This window comes from Notamacropus eugenii, chromosome 5 (assembly GCF_028372415.1).
Source record: "Notamacropus eugenii isolate mMacEug1 chromosome 5, mMacEug1.pri_v2, whole genome shotgun sequence".
NCBI lineage: Eukaryota > Metazoa > Chordata > Mammalia > Diprotodontia > Macropodidae > Notamacropus > Notamacropus eugenii.
In genome coordinates this window covers 422,367,601-422,394,490 of record NC_092876.1, presented here as the reverse complement: position 1 = coordinate 422,394,490, position 26,890 = coordinate 422,367,601, and the positions used below count along the sequence as shown (strand labels likewise).

General features: G+C 39.1%; 1 protein-coding gene across 8 annotated transcripts in view; it reads right to left on the bottom strand.

Moving 5' to 3' along the window:
• TIAM1 (TIAM Rac1 associated GEF 1) overlaps window positions 1-26,890 on the bottom strand; it is a 320,249-nt gene that overhangs the window by 132,816 nt on the left and 160,543 nt on the right. For 7 of the 8 annotated variants that reach the window (XM_072615007.1, XM_072615015.1, XM_072615013.1 and 4 more), the window contains one exon: window positions 16,102-16,284. Coding sequence is in view for 1 of the 8 variants with exons in the window: in XM_072615015.1 (XP_072471116.1) it covers window positions 16,102-16,158 (57 nt within the window). In the remaining 7 variants the exon portion in view is untranslated. Of the gene's footprint in view, window positions 1-16,101; window positions 16,285-21,293; window positions 21,580-26,890 lie in introns of those variants that run through there. The other variant, XM_072615011.1, reaches the window with a different exon arrangement.

Here is a 26,890-nt window from a genome sequence, read left to right as displayed (position 1 = left end):
ATATTTCAGATGGTAAAAGAGATAGGCTTAGAATCAAGAATAACTCACTCTGCAAAGCTGCGTATTTGGGAAGGGGAAAGGAGAAGAGGGAATTGTATATTTGAGCATTTCTAAGGAAAAGACCAGAATTGCCAAATGGGTACATGACAAATATATCAAGAATATTGCTAACAAATTATAGGAGTAAGGAAGAAATTACCTTTCATATCTTTGGATACTGATAGAGCTCATGACCAAACAAGGAAAGAGAATCACAGAAGGTAAAATGAACAATTTTGATTATACAAAATTAAATTTTTTGCGTAAAATCAACACAGCTAAAATTAGAAGAGAAGCAAGTATAAGGGGGAAAAATCTTTATAGTTACTTTTTCTGACACAGGACTCATTTATAAGATACATAAGGAACTGAGTTAAATTTATAAAGATAAGAACCATTCCTCAATTACTAAACTGTCAAAGGATATAAATAGACAGTTTTCAGAAGAAGAAACTCAAGCTATTAGCAGCTATAAGAAAAAAATTTTCTAAAGAAAAAATGTCTTCTCTTCAAAGGGCATTGGGGGAGATGAGTGAGAAAAACAGAAGCACTAGGAGAGGACTGGTTTTGTTCTGTAGACTTAAAGAAAAAAAAGAGAGGAGTAAAAGGGGGAAGATTCCAGTAGAGAATGAAGGAAGGAGATCGGATTTGCTACTTTTCATAATTAGGATACATGAGAAAAATACACAAACACAGGAAAAAGAGTAAGGAGACTATGTATCAGATGAACTACACAACTTGAAATGGACAAAGGAGGGCTACATGATATTGAAGCTAAAGTGATAATTAACAAGGAAGTTAACTTAGAATTTTAGTGATACAGATTCCTAGAGAACAGCTACAACCACAGAACATGTATAGTAGAACTATTAGCCAACCTGGGTCTTCTACTATGAACTCTAGCTTAAGAATACAGGGCTATAGTTGTAATGAGGTAAATAGTCGGCCCATATTATCAAATACTTCAGATATAGAGAAAGATAGTTTATTGTATCAGAAAACAGCTACATTTGTTCAACTGATGACCAAACTAACATGCTTTTACAGGCAAAGTTAAAATTGTACATGTAGGCAGATAACAATGCTATCATGTGTGCCTTATATGTTACTGTGAACATGTATTAATTACTGTATCCATTCAAATATACCTTACACTTCTTGTAGAAGGTGGGATTTTAGCTGAGATTTGAAGAAAGCTAGGAGGCGGAGGTGAGAAGGGAGAGAGATTTGGGCATGGGAGACAGCAACTGAAACTACCCCAAGCCAGGAGATGGGATTGTCCTGTTTGAGTGGCAGCAAGGAAGCCGGTGTTACTGGATTACAGAGTATTTGGAGAGGACTGAGGAGTTAAGAAGACTGGAAAAGTAGGAGGGGGGGCAATTTATGAAGGGTTTTGAATGTCAAACAGAGGATTTGGGAAACTCTGCATACTGTGTTGGGGGGACCTGGAGCCTTGGAACTCAGAGAAGAAAGAGAACCCCCAGAGTTTATTTAATGGGGTAAGAGCATGTAATGAAGTCAGACCTGTACTTTAGGAAGACAGTTGAGTGGAGAATGGAATAGAGTGGGGAGAAATGAGGCTTGGAGACCAATAGAAGGTTACTGCCTACAACAGTCCAGGCAAGGTGATGAGGACCTGAACCAGGGTAGTGTCAGAGTCAGAAGAGAGAAGGGGCCATGTGCATATGAGAGATGCTGTGAAATCTGAATCACAAGAATTTGTACTGCAGATATATTTGCTAGCTATGTAGTTTATTTGGGAATGTACACTTGCACACTCTTCTGTCACTCTATAAGCCTATAGATGATATTATTTTCTTTGCCTTGCTATCAAATATGTTTATTTCTTATGTTCTCTTTCCCAATGGGGGAAGGAAAGGATAATGGAAAGATTCAAAGAAGTTCAAAAGAGATGCAGATGATTGAAAATGGGAGCGGGGGCTGCAGAATCTCATCCTACAAGACTGAATCAGCCTGACACATCTTATCAGCACCTCTGTCTCTCTGATCCTCTGGTTGGAAGGCAGGACCACGAGCTCCAGGGCTTCTAATTGAGGGCGCTCAACATGGTCTTCTCTCCATTTATCACCAGCTGCACTGATTTTGGACTTCTTCATGTCCCATGCTGCCTACCTTTCCCCTCTTCCCATCTCCCCCTTTCAGCTTCCTTGTGTATGGTCTTCCACCTTTAGACTACAAGCTACTTGACAGCAGGGATTGTGTTTGGTTTTATTTGTATCCCCAAAATTTAGCATGACACCTAGCACATAGTAGGCACTTTGATTGACTATGCTGTAACATATGTGTGTAATATGTCCTAATAATTTAGACCCACAGACACTGAAGCAGATTTTCAACCAAATACCAACCAACCAAAAGTGAGACCATCAATGTTGAAGCACATGGGAGAGAAAAGATTTTATATTCACCAGAAACTTCTGAGAACTTCCCAACCAGGGGCTTGAGATAAACAAAAGAGGTTTTATTGATTTTTCATAGCTTCCCAAAAGTAGAATAGAGCAAATTCATCCAGACTCACAACTAAACACCAATGAATGAGTCAGTAAGCAAGGTGGGGAGAGGTTTGAAAGCAAGGTGCAGTTTGCTATACTGAGGCAGCAGCCTCAGAATCTTTCAGTTCCTAATGTTCTTTCTATAGTGTGTTTGTCCTTCGTTGTCGAAGAAGACCATGCCATCAGAGAAATGATGACATGACTTGCACTTGACTTTGTTTTGAGTGAGGGAGGGCTGTGCAGGTCACAGCCTCACTTCTCCTCCAGAGCCATCTGAATCCAGTGATTCATCAGGATAACTGGAGATGACCCAGGATGAGGCAATTGGGGTTAAGTGTCAAGTGTCTGAGGTAAGATTTGAAATTAGGTCCTCCTGACTCCTGCCCTGGTGCTCTATCCACTGCACCACCTAGCTGCCCCCTCTTTCCATAGTAGACATAAGATGAAAGCTGTTCCCAGAGGGGTGAGGCCAAAGGTGTTGACTAGAGATAAATTCAAGGAAAGCAAGGAGCTGGGTTCTAGTTAGGCAAGAAAAATGAGTGAGGGGTTTGGCAAGAAGGAAGTTCTGCCTGACTGGAGGGTTAAGTACATACTACCCCCAAACAACCTCACACTTGTATTTATTCTGGATATATGTGTATAGATCTGTGAAATAATGTGGCAAAATGGATAAAGAGTTGACTTTGGAGTTAGGAAGACCTGACTCTGACACTGTATGACCCTGGGTAAGTCAATCAACGTTAGTACTTTAAGCAATTTTCTAAAACCCCTGAGCTGCAGAGAAGGTAAATTAGCAAAGGGAGTTTCTCAATGAAATTGCAGATCCAGTCCCTATTCCTATCCTTATTCTGGTATGTGCATGTTGTCTCCCTAAAAGAATTTAATAAGCTCCCTGAGAATGGGAATTGTTCCATGTTTGTCTTTGTATCCCCTACCCATAGTAAGCAGGTTGACAGATCAACAATTTGATGAACAATTCAATTGATCAATCCTGACTCCATGCATCTCTCCTGCCCAAACATTTATTAAGCCCCTACTATGTATGAGGCACTGTGCTAAAGACTTTACAAATATCTTTCTAGTGTTGGTTGCTCCCCCCATCTCCATATCCTCCTATATACTGGGCCAGAAACTGATATATACCTTTCTCCATTTCAAGACTCTCCTTCGGTCACAATCTTCAGCAACTTTTCCTTTCCGAACCTGGCTTATATCACATCTCAACTAAAATCTCACCTTCTGCAATGAGTCCTTGCCAATCCTCCTTAATGCTTAGTGCCTTCCTCAGTGATTCTCTCTAATTCAGCCATTATGTTTCTCTTGTTTACACACAGTTGTTTTGTTTTTTGTCTCCCTTTTGGGATGGTGAGTTCCTTAATAGTAAGGAATGTTTGTTTGCCATTCTTCATGTTTTCACCACTTAGCACAATGTTGCTGTTGAGTCATTTTCAGTCATGTCCTACTCTGTGACCCCATCTGGGATTTTCTTGGCAAAAATACTGGAGTGGTTTTGCCATGTCCTTCTCCAGCTCATTTTCTGAGGAAACTGAGTCCAACAGGGTTCAATGACTTGCCCAGAGGCCAAATTGGAATTCAGGTCCTCCTACCTCTGGGCAGTACTCTTATCAACTAGTTGCCCCTACTTAGCACAATGCTTTAAAATATAAGAGTTTAATATATGTTTGCTGACTATTATCATCCAGGCAAGATATTGCTTGCTTTAAGTTACCAGCTTTCCAGTCATTTTCCCTTTTTTTCAGAGGTATTTAGTACCTCAATCACAGGTTCTATCTCTAAGCCTCATACTTGGAGAATTCAAGACATACTTTAATATCGCCTCAAATACCCTAGGTGATTTAGTGGATAGTTTGCAGGGGTTGGAGTCAAGAAGACTCATCTTACCAAGTTCAAATCTGGCTTCAGACACTGTGTGACTCTGGGTGAGTCGCTGAACCCTATTTGCTTCAGCTGCTTGTCTATAAAACGAACTGGAGAAGGAAATGGCAAACTACTCCAGTATCTTTGCCAAGAAAAGCCCAAATGGGGTCATGACTGAACAACAACAGATACCCTGGCCTTTCAATTCATCCTCCTTCTCCTCAGCTCTCAGGACCCACAATTTCACTGTACTCATAGCCACCCACAGGGAAATCACCATGACTCATAACCGTACCATTGCCACAGGGATTGAACTCTCCAACTCCCTTTCTCTCATTATCATCTCCTATCCTTTTATATTTCCCTTTTCAGTCTATTCCTTTGTCTTCACCACAATCTCTACTACTCCTTCATCCTGCCAGTTTCCTTAGGCCAACACCCCTGCTCTGAGCCACACTTTTTCATCTATTTAAATGTGAATAAAAGTGACAAAAGTAACTCGGATGATGGTGGAACCTAAAATGATATAATTTATGTACAGAATTTTTCCAACCTGAGTTAATTTGTAGTTATTGGGGTGAGGGTGTGTGTGTGTGTGTGTGTGTGTGTGTGTGTGTGTGTGTGTGTGTGTGTGTGTGTGTGTGTGTGTGTGTGTAAGGGATGCTATCAGAAAAGACTGAGGAAAAGAAAGGGGAAAGTAGAAGACAGAATGAATGATAGGACCAGAAAAATTACTGCTCAGAGATGGAAGAGGATAGAATCAAGGGCATGGGTAAAAGAGGAGAGAAAAAATTATGTAGAAATAGGATTCAGGATCTTTTTTGTGTCATGGACTCCCTCTGACAGTCGGGTAAAGGGAGATTATGGACCCCTCCTCAGAGGAATAATATTTTTAAGTGCATAAAATAAGTTACATAGAGTTACAAAGGAAACCAATTATGCTGAATATGGTTAGCAAAATATTTTTAAATTCATAGACTCCCCACTCAGTTAAGGATGACTGATACAGTAGAATTTTGAATTATGGACACTAAATAGATCTTAGAATGAATGGTCTCTATTTTCTTGGTGAAGTGGAAAGTGAAGTTATCTAATGAAAGACAGGTATTAGGGCTGTAAGGTGGAAAAGAGAAAGTCTGAAACAATTCCTGAGGCTAGGAAAATAGTCAAACAGGAAGAATATGTTTAGTTACACAGCCATGAGATTAGATTATTACTATATACCAGCTGAGATTTAATAATATGATTCAGTTGTGGAAATGTCTTTCTTCAGAATTTCAGTACTATAACTGACCAGTTCAACTGTACATTATCTTCCACCTTTGAATTCCTTTGCCCCCTTGTTCTACTGTCATTGAAATCTTGCCCATCAATCCTTAACCAGGGAAAATTTTCATTTGTTTGTTCTACTATTTTGCTGAAGGAAGTCACACCATGATGCCAAATAGATTCACTACAACTTCGTCAGTGTTCTTTGCTGGATCATCACCAAAATCATGCCACTTTATCACAGATGTTACCCAGAACCTTGTCCTGGGCCACCTTCTCTTCTAGATTTTGGACAGATCATGAATTAAAAGTGCACAGGGGATTCTCAGATCTAGATATTCAGGCCTAAGCCATCTCCTCAACTTCAGTCATATGTCAATGAGTGGGGATCCTTCCTAATTGTCCAGTAAGCCTATCAAATCCAACATGCCCAAATCTTAAACCCAAGTTCTATATCAATCAAATATGTGACACCACCTCTATATTTTCTCTTGTACTACCGTTGTGTATCCCATCCCCAGTGAAACATAAGGTCCTTGAAGACTCATTTGTTTCATTTGATTCTCACAGCCTACTACAGTTTCTGACACATAAATGCTTAATTAAGCATTAAGTTTGTTGATTGACTGATACTACTGAGTGTTTGGAATTCAATTAATGCCAGGAAACTGGTTAAGTGAAGGGAACTTCAGAGAACATCTGCTCATTCCCAGACTGCATCTGCATCCTGCCACCACTAAACAAGATACTCCAGTGCCCTGAGGTCTCCCCAACCCTCTTTCCGGCTTCTTTTTGTGTATTGTCTTTCCCCATAAGTTCCTGGAGGATAGTGACTTAAAAAAAAAAAATTTGTATCAAAACAGCACAGTGGAGGCAAACAAGAGGTGCTTAATAAATGTTTACTGAATTGAACTGAGACTGATCACCTCCTCCCTTTTCCTGCTCAGTTCTACCACCCAAGCTTAATGCTATTTCAATGCCAATTTCTGTGATCTCTATAGAGATCATCTTTTACTTCTCTCACGTTAACTGTAAAAGGATTATGGCTATCTGATGGAACTATGGTGGCATGTATGTACAGGTCTTCCTTCAACTAATCACAGAAATTTTACTTAGAATGTTCCTTTGAGCTACTGACACCAGCTTTCCTGCTGTTCCTCAAACAAAACACTCCATCTCTGGCCACTCTCTCTGGCTATCCTCCATGCCTGGAAGCCTCTCCTTCCTTATCTACCCCCTCCTGGCTTCCCTGGCTTCATTCAAGCCTGCTATAGAAAGCCTTTCCCAATTCATCTTAATCTAATTAAAGAAACAAGCCATAGAAATCCTTGTGAGAGTAGGACAGGAACTAGATGAATAGATTTCAGTAGTGTAGGGTACTCTAGGATGAGAAAACTCTTTCTACCAATGCAGGTCAGTAATTTCTCCACAACTTAGTTGCCTAGGGCAGTGAGAGGTAGGGCACTTGTCCAGAGTAACACAGACATATGTCTAAGTCAAGGCTTGAACTCTGGCCTTCTTGAAACCAAAGACTGCCCTATCCTACAATTACACATAGAAATAATAAATGGCACTATATGATGACATGTACAATTGTATACTGCTAATTCTTGTTACTACTTATTTATGGGACAAATCATGAAGCACCAGCAGGGAGCAAAGTCAGTGGAACCTGGGTTGGGTCTGGTAAAATGGGCCTGATTTGAACAAGTGGAGAAGGTGGGAGGGGATCCCAGGCAAGGAATATGGCATAAGTAAAGTAATTTATTCAGGGAATGAGATAGTAGGAGTAAGAAGCTAGTAAACAGACCTTAGTGAAAGAGCTGAAAGTGCCTATGTCAGTAATGTGAATCATGTGGATCGACTGGGGGTAGGGTGAGAGAGACACAGAGAGAGGGAGGGAAGAAGGGAGGGAAGAAAGAAGGAAGGAAAGAAGGAAGGAAGGAAAGAAGAGATGCAAGGAGGAAATAAATGAAGGAAGTAAAAGTTCAAAATGTAAATGTGTCTCATGCTTAATGTTATCATTGTTCAATAGGTATACAGAGGCAGTTAGGTGGTACAGTGGTTAGAGTACCGGCCTTGGATTCAGGAAGACCTCAGTGCAAATCCAGCCTCAAACACTTACTAGCTGTGTGACCCTGGACAAGTCATTTATCCCTATTGGCCTCAGTTTCCTCATCTGTAAAATGAGCTGGAGAAGGAAAAGGCAAGGATCTTTGCCAAGAAAACCCCAAATGGGGTCATGAAGAGTTGGACATGACTGAACAACAACAGAGGCATAAAACAGTGAGTTGAATCTTCCCTGATCTGACAGCTCCTCATTAAAGTCATTTATTTGAACATTTAACAACTTATTATGTCAATTTCTACAAAATCAAAAGGACAAAGAGGGAAAAAAAACCCAGTTAACCATGGGCTCCATGAGTTAAGTTTTACTTGAGATTTTACTATATTTGAAGGAAAGTTATTTATAAAACAATAAAACTATAGAGCTATAACTATCCAAACTTTCTACATTTCTACACCAATGCTTCCCCCTGAACTAGAACAGAAAAATCACGATCTAATTCTAAATTATGTGTTTTTAGATTGAAAACTGTCATTTTAAGTACCTAAACGTTTAAATTTGAACTTCACTGCACAAATCTTTGATTTTGGGGACACTAATTTTGCCTTTCATTAAAGTTTTAGAGGGCTGAGTTTGTTTTGTTTTTAAGTGGGAATGTAAACAGTGCAATGATGACAGGTACAAAAGAATGACAAGATAAAATTGATAATTTTAACGGTTTACCTCGGATAAAAACAGAAAATCTGCTACAACATTAAAAATATCTTTCACTGTCTTGGATATTAAACTTAAAGTGGAATTTTTGGGTCTTCCTTAGACTGAAATAAAAATCAAATTTGGAGACAGAAATGTATCTAAATTCTAAAGTGGACTTTTAAAAAAATCAGGTGAATCAGTGTGTGGTTAAGGTAATTATGTTATTCTGTCAGACTAGATAAAAACATTAACAGAAAACCACATTTTGAAAAAACTGAGCCCTATATTTTGTCCCCTCTCTAATTTCTTCTATACCAATGGAATTACATGCTCTTTGCTAAAATTTTCTTAACTACAAAAAGAAGGCAACACTATTAATTACTAAAATATATGAGATTTCTCTATTGCTGTCTTTAAGGTCCATAATGCAGGGATGCTTCATAATAAAGATTGCCTAAAAACAAGGTTTTTAAGATTAACTCAACCCCCTTAAATGGAATGTAAAATGGATATACCTCATATGGAATTCAGCTCTATAACTAACAGTGTTTGAAAAAGGATCTTCTATGTTTCACAGGAATTTTCTAATAATTGACAGATATAACGTATTCATAAAGGGAAAAAATTATAATGCAATTATCTCTAACTCAATAAAGTATTGCAAAATGCATGAAAAATAAACAAGATGATTACTCTTTTATAGCTTGAAAATATCTTTTAAAATACAGGAAAACGAATGGAATGTATTTACTTCCAAGTTAAATTTGAAGGGAAAATCACAAGACAGATTGCGAATTTAAAATTAGATTCTGGTGGGAGGCCTTGGTTACAAACCTGTTCTTTCCCCACAGGAGGCTGAGCTCAGAGACAGCCAAAAAAGGGGGGAGCTAAGCTTACATGGAGACCAAGTTCTGGAAGTTATTGCTAAATTTTACAAACTGATGAATAGTTTTTAATGTCAGACTCAAAATGCCCCAAACAAGAGGTTAAATAGAACAGTTCAAAAAGTAAATAAAAGGGGTCTTTCAGGCAAGATGGCTGCTTGAATAGAGGCAGGCAACCCGAGACCACAACTATTCCAGCAAAACTCAAATTCCCACCCAGTCAAATAATGATCAAAAAATGAAACACAATGAGAAACTACAATAATAGATCCTCCAAGAAATGAGGATGATTAACAGTGCCAAGTATTACAGAAAAGCCAAGAAAAATGAGGAGTGAGGAAAAGCTACTGGACATGACAAGTAAGAAGTCATTGCTAATTTTGGAAAGAGCTGTTTCATCCAAATAATAAGTTTGGAAGCCAAGCTGCAAAAGGCTGAGAAGTGAGGGGGACAGGGGGTAGGGGTGAGGGGGAAGGACTGGAGACAACAGTATAGACAGCTTTTCTAGGAAGTCGGTTGAAAAAGGATAATGGATTGAAGGAAAGATAGAGTTAAATGAAGATATTTTTAAAGGCTGATCGAGACCTACTCATGTTTTTAAGAAGCAGGGAAGGAATTAATAAAGAGGAAAAAACTGAAGATTTGTTAAGAGATTGATTACAGAGGTAATCTAATAGAGGAGACAGGAGTACTAGAAATCAAGGGTACTTGTATATGGATCAGGCAACATTGCAAAATAGTAAAAGAATGTACAGCTTAGCTCTCCCCCATAACTACTCCACAAAAGTCTTGAAAGGTCTCCAACACTGGAGACCCAGTCTAAGTAGGAAAGTGCCCAAAGGAAGCTACCAGTATGAGGAATTCCAGCATATACCAGAGCAAGAAAAGATCCCAGACTGACACAAAGGGGTCAGATCTTGGACAGAGAACAGGAACAGGTGCCAGCTGACAGCTCTGTCACTGATCACCCAGTTCTGGGTCACAGACCTAGAATGGCCAAGATTACTTGTGTTTCAGGGGAAGAGAGCAGGGGTACTGGGAAAGGAGGATTGTCCAACCTATGCTGTATAGCAAGTGAGGAGCACTCAGGAGCATTGCAGGATTTCAGTTCTGACCCCCAACATAGTCTGAAGCTTACAGCTAAATAACCAGGGAAGGAACTGCAGACCAAAGATGAACATGCAATTCTGTCACTGAAACTTCAGAGCTTTCTAGTGGGCTGAGAATGCTTAAGTCCAGGAATAGTCTACTGGAAGTCCAACTAGAAGCAAGCCAGAAGGTGTCTAGAACCAAACTCAGGTCAAGAACTTGCAGAGTTTCGACCAAGGCAGGCAGCAACTAGACCACACTAGTAGAAGATAAGCTTGCTAAGTCCCAGCTTGAGTTGTTCTTGACATCTTTTAATAACACAATACATAACAGCCCAAGAAAGCAGCTGCAGTTCTCAAGAGGGTACAAGTACAGTCCAGTCACTGGCATCAGAATTGTGCAAAGCTTGACCCTGATGTAACATCCAAAGTAAGTAATTAGATGATAAGAATGAGCAAACAAAAAAATAAACTCACTGTAAAAGGCTATTATGGTAACAAGGAAAGAAACCCAGAAAAAGAGAACAGTTCAAAAATATCTATAAGAAAGGCATAGCTTAGGGAAAAGTACAATTATGGAAGGAAGGAAGGAAGGAAGGAAGGAAGGAAGGAAGGAAGGAAGGAAGGAAGGAAGGAAGGAAGGAAGGAAGGAAGGGAGGGAGGGAGGGAGGGAGGGAGGGAGGGAACGAGTATTTATTAAGCACTTAGTTATTGCCAGGCGCTTTAAGTGCTTTACAAGTATTACCTCCTTTGATCCTCAAAACTACCCTGTGAGTTAGTTGCTATTATCACCTCCATTTTACTGCTGAGGAAACTAAGGCAGATATATAAAATGATTTGCCCAGGGTCACATAACTAGTAAGTGCATTTGAATTCTGGTCTTCTGGACTTCAGGGTCAGTGTTCTATCCATTGAGCCACCTAGCTGCCTTTAGGCTGAGTCAAGCCAACAAGCATTTGTTGTTGCCTACTGCTGTGGCAGGCATCATGCTAACTAAGCACTAGGGACACAAAGAAAGGCAAAAAACAGTCGCTGCTCTCAAGGAACTCACAGTCTAATAAGAAGATAAAATATAAACAACTATGTGTAAATAATATTGCGCGCGCGCGCACACACACACGAGAAATTGGAGATAATCACAGAGGGAAGGCAATAGGATTAAGAAGAATTGGGAAAGGCTTCATGCAGAAGAGGTAGGACCTTAGCTGAAACCTGATGGAAGCGAGGTAAACAAGGAAGGAGGTAAAGATATGGAAGAGGAAAGTTCCAGGCATGGGACACAGCAAGTAAAAATGTCCAGCATTGGGAAATGGAATGTCTGGTGGGGGAAACAGCAAGGCAGCCAGTGTTACTAGATTGCAGAGTATGTGGAAGGTGTAAGAAAATCAGAAAAATAAGGAAGGGCTAGGTTATGAAGGGCTTCAAATGCCACAGAGAATTCTGTGTTGGATCCTGAAGGAGTCACTGGAGTCAACTAAATAGGGGACTGATATGGTCAGACCTGTACTGAGAGCTGAATATGAGATGAACTAGAGTGGGGAGAAACTTGAGGCGAGGAGACCAGTCAGAAGCTATCAAGATGTGAGAAGATAAAGATCTGTACCAGGGCATTGGTAGCATGAGAGGAAGAGTTGAGGGTAACACTTGGGTTGAGCCTGGGTGAATGGAAAGGTAACAAAGTCATTAACAGCAACAGGGAATAGCAGAGAGGGATTTGGAGGAAAAGGTTAAGAAAGTTCAGTTTTGGACATGTGAAGTTTAAGATGTCTGAAGAAAAGGGGAAGGCAATAAATATTTAAAGAATTTATTGATATTGTGATAAGTGCATTTAAAATACCATTTCATTTCATCCTCTCAAGTAGGTAAAGTTATTATTCCCATTTTACTGCTGAGGAAGCTGAGGCAAACAGAGATTGAATAATTTGCCCAGGGTCATAAAGTTAGGAAGTATCTGAAGCTGGATTTGAATGCAGATCTTTTGGATTCCAGGCTCAGTGTTCTTATCCACTATTACCACCTGGCTTTCTCGATTATATGAGACATCTAGTTTGAGAAGTCAAAGAACAATCAGTGGGAAACGTGAGGTGAGAAGACCAGGAGAGAGGTCAGGACTAGAAAAACAGATATGAGAATCATCTGCATTGAACTGACAATTGAATCCTTGGGAACACTGAGATCATCAAGTGAAAAAGTGGACAGCAAGAAGAGAAGTAAGTCTAGGGAGACACCCATAGATCACAGACATGACCTGGATGAAAATCCAGTAAAGGATATTGAGATAAAGCAATCAGAAGGTGGGGGAATGAGGAGAGAACAGTGTCATAAAAATCTAGAAAAGAAATAAACCAAGAGGTTTTTTTCTTTTTAATTTATGACTTTAAAAATATTTTATAAATTAAATGAAAACCTTAATGTAAAAAAAAAGTTTTTTTGAAAAGACATAAGAATTATGGAAGAAAGAAATGATCCCCAAGAGATCATAAAAATGGGAAAGGGTCCCACATGTACAAAAATATTTATAGCAGCACTCTTTGTAGTTGCCAAAAACTGGAAATCAAGGGGATGCCCATCAACTGGGGTATGGCTGAATAAATTATAGTACATGAATATAATGGAATACTATTGTGCTATAGGAAATGATGAACAGGAAGACTTCAGAGAGGCCTGGAAAGACTTATATGATCTGATGCTGAGTGAAAGGAGCAGAACCAGGAGAACCTTGTGCACAGCAACAAGCACAGTGTGTGAGAGTTTTTTCTGGTAGACTTGGAACTTCATTGCAATGCAAGGACTTACAAAAATTCCCAATGGTCTTTTAAGGCAAAATGCCTTCCACATCCAGAGAAAGAACTACAAAATTCAATCGCAGAATGTAGCAGATCATTTTCTTTTGTATTACGTTTTGGTTTGTTATATGATTTCTCCCATTCATTTTAATTCTTCTACACAGCATGACTATAGTGAATACGTATTTAATAGGAATGTATGTGTAGAACCTATATAAAATTGTATGCCATCTCAGGGAGGGAGGGGGGAGGAGGGGGGAGGGAGGGAAAGAAAAATCTAAGTTATATGGTAGTGATTGTAGAACATCGGGAAAAAAAATAAATGGAAATAGAATTAACAGCTTAGAATAAGAGATACAAAAATCTTATGTAAGTATCAATCTCTAAAAATTACAATGTACCAAGCAGAAGTTAATGACTATATGTGACAAAAGGAAATATTTTTTAAAAGTCAAAAGACTGAAAAAAATAGTAGAAAATGGAAGGTATCTCATAGCAAAAACAATTGATTTGAAAGACAGATTCAAGGAGGGATATTTTAACAATGATTGTACCACCTGAAAAACATGACAAAATAAAGAGGTTGGACATCATATTTCAAGAAATTATAAAACTGCCCAGATCTTTTGGAACCAGAGAGCAAAGTAAGGATAGAAAGAATCTACTTATGGCTTACAGAAAAAAAAAAAAATCCCAAATAAAAAATTTCCAGAAATATTATAGCTACAATCCAAAGGTTCTAATTTAAAGAAAAAATACTGCAAACAACCAGAAAAAAAGAATTCAAGTACCAAGAGTTAGTGAGAATCATACAAGATTTAACAGCCACCACTAAAAAGAAACAGAGAGCTTGGAAGGAAGACAGCAAAAGATATGGCCTTATATCCAAGAATAACCCAGCACAACTGAGTAAAATCCCATAGGGGAAAAAATTAGACCTTTAAGGAAACAGACAAGTCCCAGATAAAAAGACCAAAGTTATATGAAAACTCTGAGCTATATGAAAAGACAAAAGCTATATGAAAACACACATTAATTATGAGAAACATACAAAGGTAAATAGGGACAAGCAATCGTAAGAGACTAAATTAGGATAAAGTGTTTACATTCTAACTAGGGGAGATGATAAATGTGTACCTTAAGAAACCTAACATTATCAGCAGTTATAAAGGGAAGTTAATAAGACAGAGGCCCTGGGAATGATTTTGTTTTGATGATCTAAAAAAAAAAAAAGGGAAGGGTAGTAAAAAGGAATATAGTATGAGGTGAGGGAAAAGAGAGAGAAAGAACAGGTAAAAAAAATTATCTCACATAATAGTGGCATGCAATTAGAAGTCTATACAAACAAAGATGAAGAAGTGGGTGGAACTGTTAACACTTGAATCTCAGTTTTATCTTAACTAATCAAAAGAGGGAAGAAATTTTAAAAGGGATTGATCCTAAGTAAAACACACTCTACCTAAGGAAGGAGTATGATGAAGAAAGGAAAGAAACGACAAGAACCTATGATTTAGGTCTAGGAGAGGGAAGGAAAACAGGGCACAGGAACAGAAGATTATATCAAACTCAAAGCTCAGGGCACTCCTCTTCACTACTGTCTTAATCTTTATAAAGGTAGGGGAACAGTCAAAGAGAATTGAAAAATACAAAATAATACTATGGAGGGAAATTATCATAACTGTGAAATTGAATAGAATGAATTCACTCAAAATGCAGGGGATGGTAGAATGCAGAATCCAACAAAAAAAAAGTCTATAAGAAATAAACTTGAAAAATAAAGGTTCAAACTGGGGTGTTAATACACTGTTGGTGGAGTCGTGAACTGATCCAGCCATTCTGGAGAGCACTTTGGAACTAAGCCCAAAGGCCTATCAAACTGTGCGTATTCTTTCATCTAGTAATACTACTACTCTGTATTCCCAAGAGATTTTTTTTTAAAAAAGAGAGGGAAAATAATCTATTTGTACAAGACTATTTATCACAGCTCTTTTTGTGGTGGCTAAGACCTGGAATTTGAGGGGATGCCCATCAATTGGGGAATAGCTGAACAAGTTATGGTATATGATTGTAATGGAATGTTATTTTGTTATATAAATTCTGATGTTATTCAGAAAAACCTAGAAAGACTTAAGTAAATTGATAGAGTGAAGTAAGCAGAATTAGAAGAACATTGTACACAGTAACAGCAATATTTTATGATGAACAACTGAGAATGAATTAGCTATTTTCAGCAATGATCTAAACAATCCCAAAGGAGTCATGATGAAAAATGCCATCTACCTCCAGAGAAAGAACTGAGGTTGTCTGAATACAAGCCATTAACAGTCAAAACAGGGAAAGAAAATTGTAGACCAATACCCCTACTGAATATTGATGGAAGAAAAGAGGAAAAAATGGAGGAGAATGTCAAGGAGTTTTAAGATGTAAAATATAGGAGAAGAGAGACCTTGCAACAAAGAATTTCTCAGTGAAAAATGAAGGGAGTTTCTTTGCTGAGAAAGAAAGTGGAAGGGGCAGAGTCTTGAGAAGGTTTGGAAACAACCACCTTATAAGGATTATTTTTTAACAGATTTTTTTTTTTACCTTCCAAGATTTATCAAAAACAAAGTACATTAAAAGGAGATTTTTAGCTATATTTTTAATGAATTCCAATATAAATATGATAAACATAAAATATCTCTAAAAGACTGTGCAAGCAATTCAACCAATGAAGAAGAGAAAGTTCAACTGTCTATTAGAAAACTACCACTTTGGGCTTATTAAAGAGCCAATAACTGATTTGTCATTTCTCCAAATTCTCTCTTTCTGAGAGCCACACATTTCCCCCCCAACACACATGAAGTTACACACATGAAGGATCTTCATATACATATAACCTACCTTCTCAAAAGGCAGTAATGGTGTCCAGCACAATTCTCCCCAAGAGAACTCTGGCATTTAGATGTATAAAATTGCAAAAATGTTATCAAAATGAACAGCAACTAGAACTTGTGAGTCTTTTTGCACCAGCCACTTGATACTCCATTAAGGTTTCGTCAGAGTCTATGAGTATATCCCAAAAACCTGGACGGAGAAAAAGCAGATACAAGGGTTTAGGTAAAAAATACATTAAAAGAGCATTTGCTACCAAAAACACTTTTTTACTTTAAACTCCCTACTCCCAGCACAAAACAAAATCAAAACCCTTATATTGCATCATGTGATCAACTTACACCTTAAATAATATTTTAAGGTTTCCAAGGTACTTGTCAAATATTTTCTTATTTAATAATCACAAGAACCTTGTGAGGTAGGTCCTATTATTAGCCCCATTTTATATAGGCAATTGAGACTCAGAGAGATTAAGTGATTTATCCAGAGTCTCAGTCTGAGGCAGATTTAAACACAGGTTTTTCTGACACCAAGTCTAATAACCTATGCACTACATTTATACAATGCAAGATAAAATTCAAATGCTTATAATTATTTATAATTTTATTTTTATAAAAAGAGAGTTACATATACAAGGATAAGATAGGGCAAAATGATTATACAGTACTATCTTAAATCAGAGAGAATATGAACATTTAATATGTATTTGGAGACTTGGATAGGGAGGGTCAGGTTCCGAAGTGAAGTTTGAGAAGTCAGGGAATATACAAGCATTTCACTCCTCCTACAGAAACCCCCAAGTCATCAAATCCTCACCTCCTCTCCAGAGATCCCACTTCTCTCCCTTATTTTAGATGGATCAGTTTGTCTCTAGCAATCAAAAGAAAAAAGTCATAATCTGCAGCCAAGGCATTAATACACCTGTTACTTTCTTGCTGGCTGCTATGTGGGAGGTACCTTGCTAATAACTATTGTGGAAAAGAAAAATAAGGGGATGCAAGAGGTGGATCAGAGAAGTTGATCTTCAAAAGGTCCCTTCTAACTCTGATGTTTTATTCCCCCTAAGTCACTATAATAATCAATTCTCCCTTCCATTCTACTGAATTTGCCTTAATTACTTCCTTTATTTTCATTTTTCTTCAAAAACATGTCTTAATCTCTTACTTAGATTGTAATTCTCCTTCAAATATATTTAATTGATGGCTTTTGTTTTTATATCACAGTAATTTCCCACCTCATTCTAGACTGTACCCTCCTCCTTTGACAGAAATGTTAACTAAGCAAAAACACTGATGTACATCACCCCCTCTGAGCTACATCATCCCATCTTCTCCTGTAAATGATCTTTTCTATCATCCCCAATCTCACATATTTCCACATTCTGCAGCCACCATTTCTGGAGCTCTACGCCGACAGATTGTGGGGGGATTCTAGCAGCTGACAGTACACCACCATCCCCATTGGAAGCAGAGAACTATCTTGACAAAGGAGACCAAAAGAAATGCTGAAGAAAATAACACTTTAAAAAACAGACTAGAGGGGCGGAGCCAAGATGGCCAAGTAGAAAGACGCACATACACATAACTCCGAACACACAAACCAGAGAACAGCTAGAGGGGACCAAGCCAGGGCGAATTCTGCACCCAGAGACCACGGAGTATTGGAGCGAGGGAGATTTCTGTTCCGGAGAGACCTGCAAACCTCTCGCGGGGGTCCTTCGCGCCACGGACTGGGCGCCGGGACGAGGAGCGGAGTGCGGCCCTGCCGCGGCCGCGACACTGAGGGGAGGAGATCCGAGAGGGCTACGGGGACGGGATCTCCAGCGGCCACGCGGGTCCCCCCACCCACAGAGGGACCTGCAAACCTCTTGCAAAAGGTCCGTCGCGCTGCAGACGCGGAGCCCAGCCCGGACCTGCAGTGGCGGCGGCAGCAGCCACGGCTCCGAGAGGCACAGATCTGAGAGGGCTCCGGAGACGGGATCTTCAGCGGCGGCACGGGCCCCCCCACCAACAGGTGACTGACGGGGGTAGGTGAGAGAGTCTCTTTGGCGGGTTGAGAGGGGAGTGGGGTGCCCCCATGGCTCGGGACCCCCCTCGGGAGGCGGGGGCTGAGAGGCGGCTGCGGACGGGGGCTCCCCAAACGGGCAGGAACCTGGATCCATTGTGGAAGGTCTGTGCATAAACCCCCAGGGGGAACTATGCCTGAGAGGAGGCCCTGCCCCTGACCACCTGAACTTAATTCTCACACTGAATAGCAGCCCTGCCCCCGCCAAAAATCCTAAGGCAGGAAGCAGCATCTGAATCTCAGTCCCCAAACGCTGGCTGGGAGGACCAGGAGGCGAGGTGGGTGTGAGGAGAACATTCAGAGGTCAGGCCACTGGTTGGAGAAAATGCCAAGAAAAGGGAAAAGAAATAAAACTATTGAAGGGTACTTTACTGGAGAAAAGACACTTCCTCCCTTCCTTTCTGATGGGGAGGAACAATGCTTGCCATCAGGCAAAGACACAGAAATCGAGGATTCTGTGTCCCAGCCCACCCAATGGGCTCGGGCCATGGAAGAGCTCAAGAGGAATTTTGAAAATCAAGTTAGAGAGGTGGAGGAAAGACTGGGAAGGGAAATGAGAGGGATGAGGGAGAAGCATGAAAAACAGATCAGCTCCCTGCTAAAGGAGAACCAAAAAAATCTTGAAGAAATTGGCACCTTGAGAACTAGCCTAACTCAGCTGGCACGGGAGGTGCAAGGGGCCAATGAGGAGAAGAATGCTTTCAAAAGCAGAATTAACCAAATGGAAAAGGAGATTCAAAAGCTCACTGAAGAAAATAGATCGTTCAGAACTGGAATGGTACGGATGGACGCTAAGGACTTTTCGAGAAAGACAGATATCTCAGAACATACCGCGCAGATTCGAAAAATGGAAGATAATGTGAAATATCTTATTGGAAAAACAACTGACCTGGAAAATAGAATCAGGAGAGACAATGTAAAAATTCTGGGACTACCTGAAAACCATGATCAAAAGAAGAGCCTAGACATCATCTTCCATGAAATTATCAAGGAAAACTGCCCTGAGATTCTAGAACCAGAAGGCAAAATAAATATTCAAGGAATCCACAGAACACCGCATGAAAGAGATCCAAAAAGAGAAACTCCTAGGAGCATTGTGGCCAAATTCCAGAATTCCCAGGTGAAAGAGAAAATACTGCAAGCAGCTAGAAAGAAACAATTCAAGTATTGTGGAAATACAATCAGGATAGCACAAGATCTGGCACCCTCTACATTGAGGGATAGAAGGGAATGGAATAGGATATTCCAGAAGTCAAAGGAACTAGGACTGAAGCCAAGAATCACCTACCCAGCAAAACTGACTATAATACTTCAGGAGAAAAAATGGTCTTTCAATGAAATGGAAGACTTTCAAATTTTCCTGATGAAAAGACCAGAGCTGGAAAGAAAATTTGACTTTCTAACACAAGAATGAAGAGAACCATGAAAAGGTGAACAGCAAAGAGAAATCATAAGGGACTTACTAAAGTTGAACTGTTTACATTCCTACATGGAAAGACAATATTTATAACTCTTGAAACATTTCAGTATCTGGACACTGGGTGGGAGTACACACACACACATGCACACACGCACACATACATAGAGACAGAGTGCACAGAGTGAATTGAAGAGGATGGGATCACATATTAAAAAAAAAATGAAATCAAGCAGTGAGAGAGAAATATTGGGAGGAGAAAGGGAGAAGTTATATGGGGCAAATTATCTCTCATAAAAGAGGCAAGCAAAAGACTTATTAGTGGTGGGATAAAGAGGGGAGGCAAGAGAAAAACATGAGGTCTACTCTCATCACATTACACTAAAGGAAAGAATATAATGCACACTCATTTTGATAGGAAAACCTATCTCATAATACAGAAGAGTGGGGGACAGGGGCACAAGCAGGGTGGGGGGGAGGATGGAGGGGAGGGAATGGGGAGGAGAATGCAATATGAGGTCGACACTCATGGGGAGGGAAAGGACCATAAGAAAATAGAAGTAAAGGGGGACAGGATAGGATGGAGGGAAATATAATTAGTCCTATACAACACAACTAGTATGGAAATCATTTGCAAAACTAAACAGATATGGCCTATATTGAATTGCCTGTCTTTCAAGGGGAAGGGGTGGAGAGGGAGGGAGCTAAGGAGGTTAGAACTCAGAGTGTTAGGACCAAATGTAATGTACTTACCACTGGGTAACAAGAAATACAGGTTAAGGGGTCAAGAAAGCTATCTGGTCCTACAGGACAAAAGAGAAGACGGAGACAAGGGCAGGGAGGGAGGATAGAGGAGAGAGCAGATAGGTCACAGGGGCAATTAGAAAGCTCGGGTTTGGGGGGGGGGGGAGGTGATAAAAGGGGAGAAAATTTGTAACCCAAAATTGTGTGAAAATAAATGTTAAAAATTAATAAAAAAAAAAAAAGAAAAAGAAAAAAAAAATTCCAGAGTTTAGCAAACAGTAGGAGCTTAGTGGCTCCAGTCTACTTTCTAGGCTTCTAATATATGATGCCCTTCTACGTTCTAGAGTTTATTCAGTCTGGTGTTCATCCTGCTGATACTCTGAAACTCCCATATAGCATCCCCATCTTTCATCTCTGTGCCTTTGCACAAGCCATGCTTGGAATGCACTCCCCTCTTGACCCCTGACCTTTAGAGTCCTTAGCTTGGATTATCTCTCTCTCTCTCTCTCTCTCACACACACACACACACACACACACACACACACACACACACACACCCCTCTTTTCTTCTCTCTCCCTTACTCTTTCCTATTTCTCTTTCCCTTCTCCATCTCTCTCTCTTTCTTCCCTTACCCTCTCTTCCTCTCTCCATCTCTCTCCTCCTCTCTCCCCATCACCCACTTTCCACTCTCCCCTTCTCCTCTCCATCCCTTTCTTCCCCTCTTCCTCTCTCCATCTCTCTCCTCCTCCTCCCTTTCCCCTCTCTCTATTTCTTTCTTCCCTTCTCCCCTCTTCCTCTTTCCATCTCTGTCCTCCTTCTCTCTTTCTCCCCCTTCTCCCCTCTCTGTCTCCTCTTCCTCTTTCCATCTCTCTCCTCATTTTCTCTCTCGTCTCCCTCTCTTTTTCTCCCACCTTCTCTCTCTCAATCTTCCTCCCTCCTTCCCCCTCCCCTTGACTGACTAGGTCTCTATCTCACCTTGGCTGGACATGCAGCTGCCACTCACATGTCCAATCCCAATGCTATGGAAGCTTTAACTTGGTCCATTTTTCCAGCCTGGGCTGGTTTGTTCCTCCTTGGGAAGCTCTCAGAGAGTCACTGTCCATATTTATGGAGACACCCAAGTGGTTTTTCTTACAGTTTAGAACACACAGTTTTCAATGATCCACCAGCTTCAGTCTACTCCAGCAGAAGGGATTACAGGCATGTGCCAACACTCCTCACCTAGTTTCTTTCAAAGCTCAGCATACACACAATTTCCAATATGAGATCTTTCTTGATCTCCCAAGATGCCTCTCCACCCCTGAAGTAACTTTGTGTGTATTTTGCACACACTGTATATATATTGTTTTCTAGGATAGACTTTGAGGGCAGGGACCAATTAATTTCTGTGTTTGTATCCTTAGTGCCTAGCACAGAGCCTGGCCCTAAAAAAGTGCTTGTTTTTTTAACTGGTAACCAAGTTTATTGATATAATTTGTTTTTACATTACGTTCATTTTCAAATATAGCTCCCCTGCCTCCTTTATCCAGGGGGTCATACCTTGTAATAAAACAGAATGCTTGGTGATTGATTAATAAATGTTTGTTGGATTGGATCTGTTCTTTAAAAAAAAAAAAAAAACAGACTAACTCAAATGGCAAAAGAGATCCAAAAATGAGGAGAAGAATGCCGAAAAAGCAGAACTGGCCAGATGGAAAAGGAGGGCCAAAAGCTCACTGAAGAAAATAATTCCTTAAAGATTAAAATGGAGCAGATGGAAGCTAATGACTTTATGAAAAATCAAAAAATTATAAAACAACTTATAATCCAAAGGAATGAAAAAATAGCAGACAATGTGAAATATCTCACTGGAAGAACAACTGACCTGGAAAACAGATAGATGCAGGAGAGACAATTTAAAAATTACGGGACTACCTGAAAGCCATGATCAAAAAAAGAGCCTAGATATCATCTTTCATGAAATTATCAAGGAAATTTATTTGTTTTCAATTTTCTACAATCACTTCCATATATCTTAGATTTTTCTCCCTCTCTCCCCCACCTTGTCCCCTCCCTTCCTCCTCCCTTCCTGAGACAGTGTGCAATCTTATATGGGTTCTACATATATACTCTTATTAAATACATTTTCACCTTAGTCATGTTGCATAGAAGAATTAAAATGAATGAGAGAAATCATAAAACAAAACAAAACATAATACAAAAGAAAATAGTCTGCTTCATTCTGTGATCCAATTCCATAGTTCTTTCTCTGGATGTGGAAGACATTTTGCCTCAAGAGACTATTGGGAATTTTTTAAGTCCTTGCATTGCAATGAAGTACTAAGTCTACCAGAAAAATTTCTCACACACTGTGGTTGTTGCTGTGTACAAAGTTCTCCTGGTTCTGTTCCTTGCACTCAGCATCAGTTCATGTAAGTCCTTCCAAGCCTCTCTGAAGTCTTCCTGTTCTTTAAACTGCTGAACCAGATGTCTCCTACTTTTCAGTTGATGCCATGGCCAATGGAACACAGTGACAAATCCCTCCTTTCCAACCGCCACTGCAAGGGTATCCTCCATAAAGTGCTCCTGAGTCAAGACTCTCCCTCCCCCATACACATTTCCCGGGACAAAGCTATTTATAATTTATTTGCTTAACCAATAGAGTTGGCTTTCTTTAAAAAAAAAAAATTAACATTCGGTAAAAAAAATTTTTAGTTCCAAATTCTCTCCCTCCCTCTAGTCTCTTCCTCATCCATTGAGAAGACAAGTAATAAATAGGAAATGTGTAATCATGTGAAATATATTCCGATATTACAAAAAAGAAAAAGTGAAAAAATTATACTTCAGTTTGCACTCCGAGTTCAACAGTTCTCTGTCTGGAGGTAGATACCACTTTTCATCAAGAGTACTTTGGAATTGTTTTAGATCATTATATTGATCAAAGCAGTTAAGTCTTTCACAGCTGATCATCATTACAACATTGCTTTTACTGTGTACGATGTGTTCTCGTTCTGCTCACTTCACTTTGCACCAGTTCATATAAGTCTTCCCAGGTTTTTCTAAAATCCTGTTCCCTGTCATTTCTTATATAACAATAGTATTCCATCACAATCATATGCCACAATTTTTTCAGCCAGTCTCCAATTAATGAGCATTCCTTTGATTTCCAATTCTTTGCCATAAGGTTGATTTCTTTAATGCACTCCAAGGATTGTTCATACTTCCTCATAAGGGATTAGGTCAAAGGCACATCTTTTAAAATCTCATAAACTTTATGACTTTTAGCCTTTTCCTTGTGGGAAGGTTCATCAAAAAGATCAATTACTTTACACACACACACACACAAACACATTGTGTGCAAATATAATATTCTATCCCAGTAATTCTACCCCTTTTTCTTTTTCATGATCTCTTCAAAAATTTCATTGGTTTTTTCCATTATTCAAAATTCAACTTCCTTTCAATAACTTTTTTCATTCATGTGTTGCAGTTATTGTATATTTTCTTCTCTTGGTCCTGCTCATTTCACTCTGCATCAATTCATACAAATACTCCCATGTTTCTCTGAATTTTTTATATCACAGTAATACCCCATTACATTCATATACCATAGCTTTTCAAGTCATTTTCCAACCAATGGGCATCAACTTTGATTCCAGTTCACTACTACCCACTTCTAGAGATAATCTTAGTTACCCCTAGTTTTATACCTCAACACAATTACTCACAAGATCCCAATGGTAACATAGTAAGACCAGATGTTAAAAAAACATTTCCCTCATAAGCCTATGGCATACTCTCCCACAAATATCACAATCCATGGAAGAATTAGCTTGGACTTTTCAACAACCAGAATATACATGTGGCTAAGGCAACTCTATGGTATCCTCTTCTACCTCCAACTCCAGGTACCACAGATCCTATACATCCTTTTTTTCTTCAGAGTCATCACTAAGCTTTCCTTCAGTGCATCCTCTCAGCTAAGTACGGCGTTAAGATGGGTTTCCATGCTTTACTCCTCTCCATAAACAACTCTTCGCTGCTCCCAGTGGGTAATGTTCCCAGAAGTTGTTTCCTTATTTTAATCAATCTACCAACATTTATTAAGTGCCTAATATGTTCCAGGTACTGTACTAAGCTCTGGGGACACAAAAAGAGGCAAAAGACAGTCTGTGCCCCCAAGGATCTCACAATCTAATAGTAGAAATAACATGCAAACAAATTTATACAAATTACTCGACAGTGTCTGTATAACCCTATCAGTCTGGGACATTTATCTCTCTGCTCCTTCAACTGTGCCTGAAATGAGTTCTTGCAAACCAATTAAGCCTCCAAGTGCAGGAAAGGTGGCTAGCACCCAGCTGTTAAATACCAGGCTTGATGGGGGTGGTGAGGAGGAAGAAATCCTTTCTTTCCCTCAGCATGGGATCTTTTCCACAAAGAGCTCAGGAGCCTTCACTACTTTGAACTCCAGGACTTAGTCATTTAAGGGCCCCAGGAGTGTGGTAAATGTGTTCATACTATACAGTTATTCCCTTCTGATTTTCTCTCTCAAGGCACTGCTTTGTACCTCACAAGCATAGGCTGTCATTTTATAACTAGTTTAATATCAATCTGTCATCATATTAAAACTTCATAATCTATGACTAAACCTTTCAACTAGAGCAACTGAGAAAAGGAAAAAGAGGAGAGTCCTCCCTCCTTTATGAAGTACAAAGTTGTTTAAAAGAGGGATGTTGCACATGCCTGGCTATGAAGTCCCAACTCCTCTAGTTCCAGTCAGTGGCAGAACAGGGACAAGAAGTCAGTTTTTCTGAATTTCAACCCATCGATCTTTATAGGACTTTCAAAGCCTCAGAATTCTAGAATCTGCAGAGACTTAAGCGATCAACTACTTAAAGAAGCTAATAGCAAACTAAGATAAAAATAGTATATACAAACATAATCTAGTTCAGCATGTTGTTCACTTTAAACTGTTCTCTGACACTACCCACTAATACAACAAAGTTAAAATAATAATTATAGCAGCTAATATTAATATAATATAGTTATAATAAACATTATTTCAAGCACTGTTCTAAGTGCTTTACAATTATTACCATATTTGATTCTCCCAACAACTCTGCAAAGTAGGTGGTATAACGACTCCCATTTGACAGATGAAAAAACTGAGACAAAACAGAAATTAAATGACTTTGCCCAGTGTTCTGAAGTTAAATTTGAACTCAGGTCTCCAGCCTAGCATTCTATCTACTTTGTCACTCAGCTGCCAGAACTAAGTTAAATTGCTAGAACTAAGCAGACAAATTTTTCAGCAGCAACACTAAGAAAAATGAATGCTACTAAGGGTTCACTTGCTGACAGGGAGAAAATATTTTAACATAATGAATGAGGTCATTAATTAAATCCATATTCTTTTGTATGACTGAAAATCTGCTCCTTAATAGTCAAGTTATTGTGATTCATACTTACAGGAAATAGGAGGCCTGAATGGAAATGAGCAACTTTTCTATGATATCCTTTTATGTCTCCAATTCTTTGCTTTTTTCCCCATGTAACCCATTTCTCTCCTCTTAGCCCTATTATCTTATTTAACTTCTCAAAGTGACCTTAGAAAAATTTCTGTCTTCTCATGAATTGTTCAGCAGCTGTCAAAAGCCAAACAGTTCATGTCAGAATGACCAAGAGTAGTATAAGCCCTGTTCTGCTGAAATGGGCTTTCTGTACTGGTTGCCAGGGAAGTTTTCACAAATGGGACTGTAGGTATAAGTATCTCTCTACCTGAACTTATCAGAAAGAAAATATACACACACACGTATACGCTATATGTATGTATACATATATGTGCCTTTCCTTTAAAAGTTCCCTCTCCTCTAAGCAGCAAAAAAGTTGGGATGTGGCAGGGAGTGGGAGATTGGGAGAACATGAGAAAAAGCCTTAATGGAGCATTATAAGATCAGGTTAGTAAAGTAATAATTACCTATTTGTCATTCTTTTCTTTTCTTCTTACCATAAACATCGAAAATTTTTATGTAACACTGGATATATACCTTACTTAAAATGTCACACACATACACAGATACACATTTGCATATATTCATATATGTGTATATACATACACACTCACAAACTGTAATATTTTAGACCATCTTTTTTATTATGCCTCTGTTGTATATAAAATATTTATATAATTCACCTCATTGCTGCCTTACAATTTTAATTTTTCATGGAATTTCTAAGACTGTCATACAATATCTGAATCAATGTTACTCAACATTTATCTGCAAATCATTAAGAGAATACTCCAGAAAATACCTTCAAGTTTCCTCTTAACATCAAGAAATTTCTTGAATCACTGAAAAATTGAATTGAATCACACATAGAGGAAGCACCAGTCTGTCTGTTGACATATCAGTTAACAACTGCTGACTTGAACTAAGCTTTTTCAGTCTTCATTTGATTCACTTTTGGTCATATGGACAAGTCAAAGTCAGAAATCACACCACATGTAATTATAAGTAGAAAGAAAGTCACCTCTAGTTACATACAGTCTGCCAAATCTTAGAAATAATAAGGTCACCAAACTGGCACAT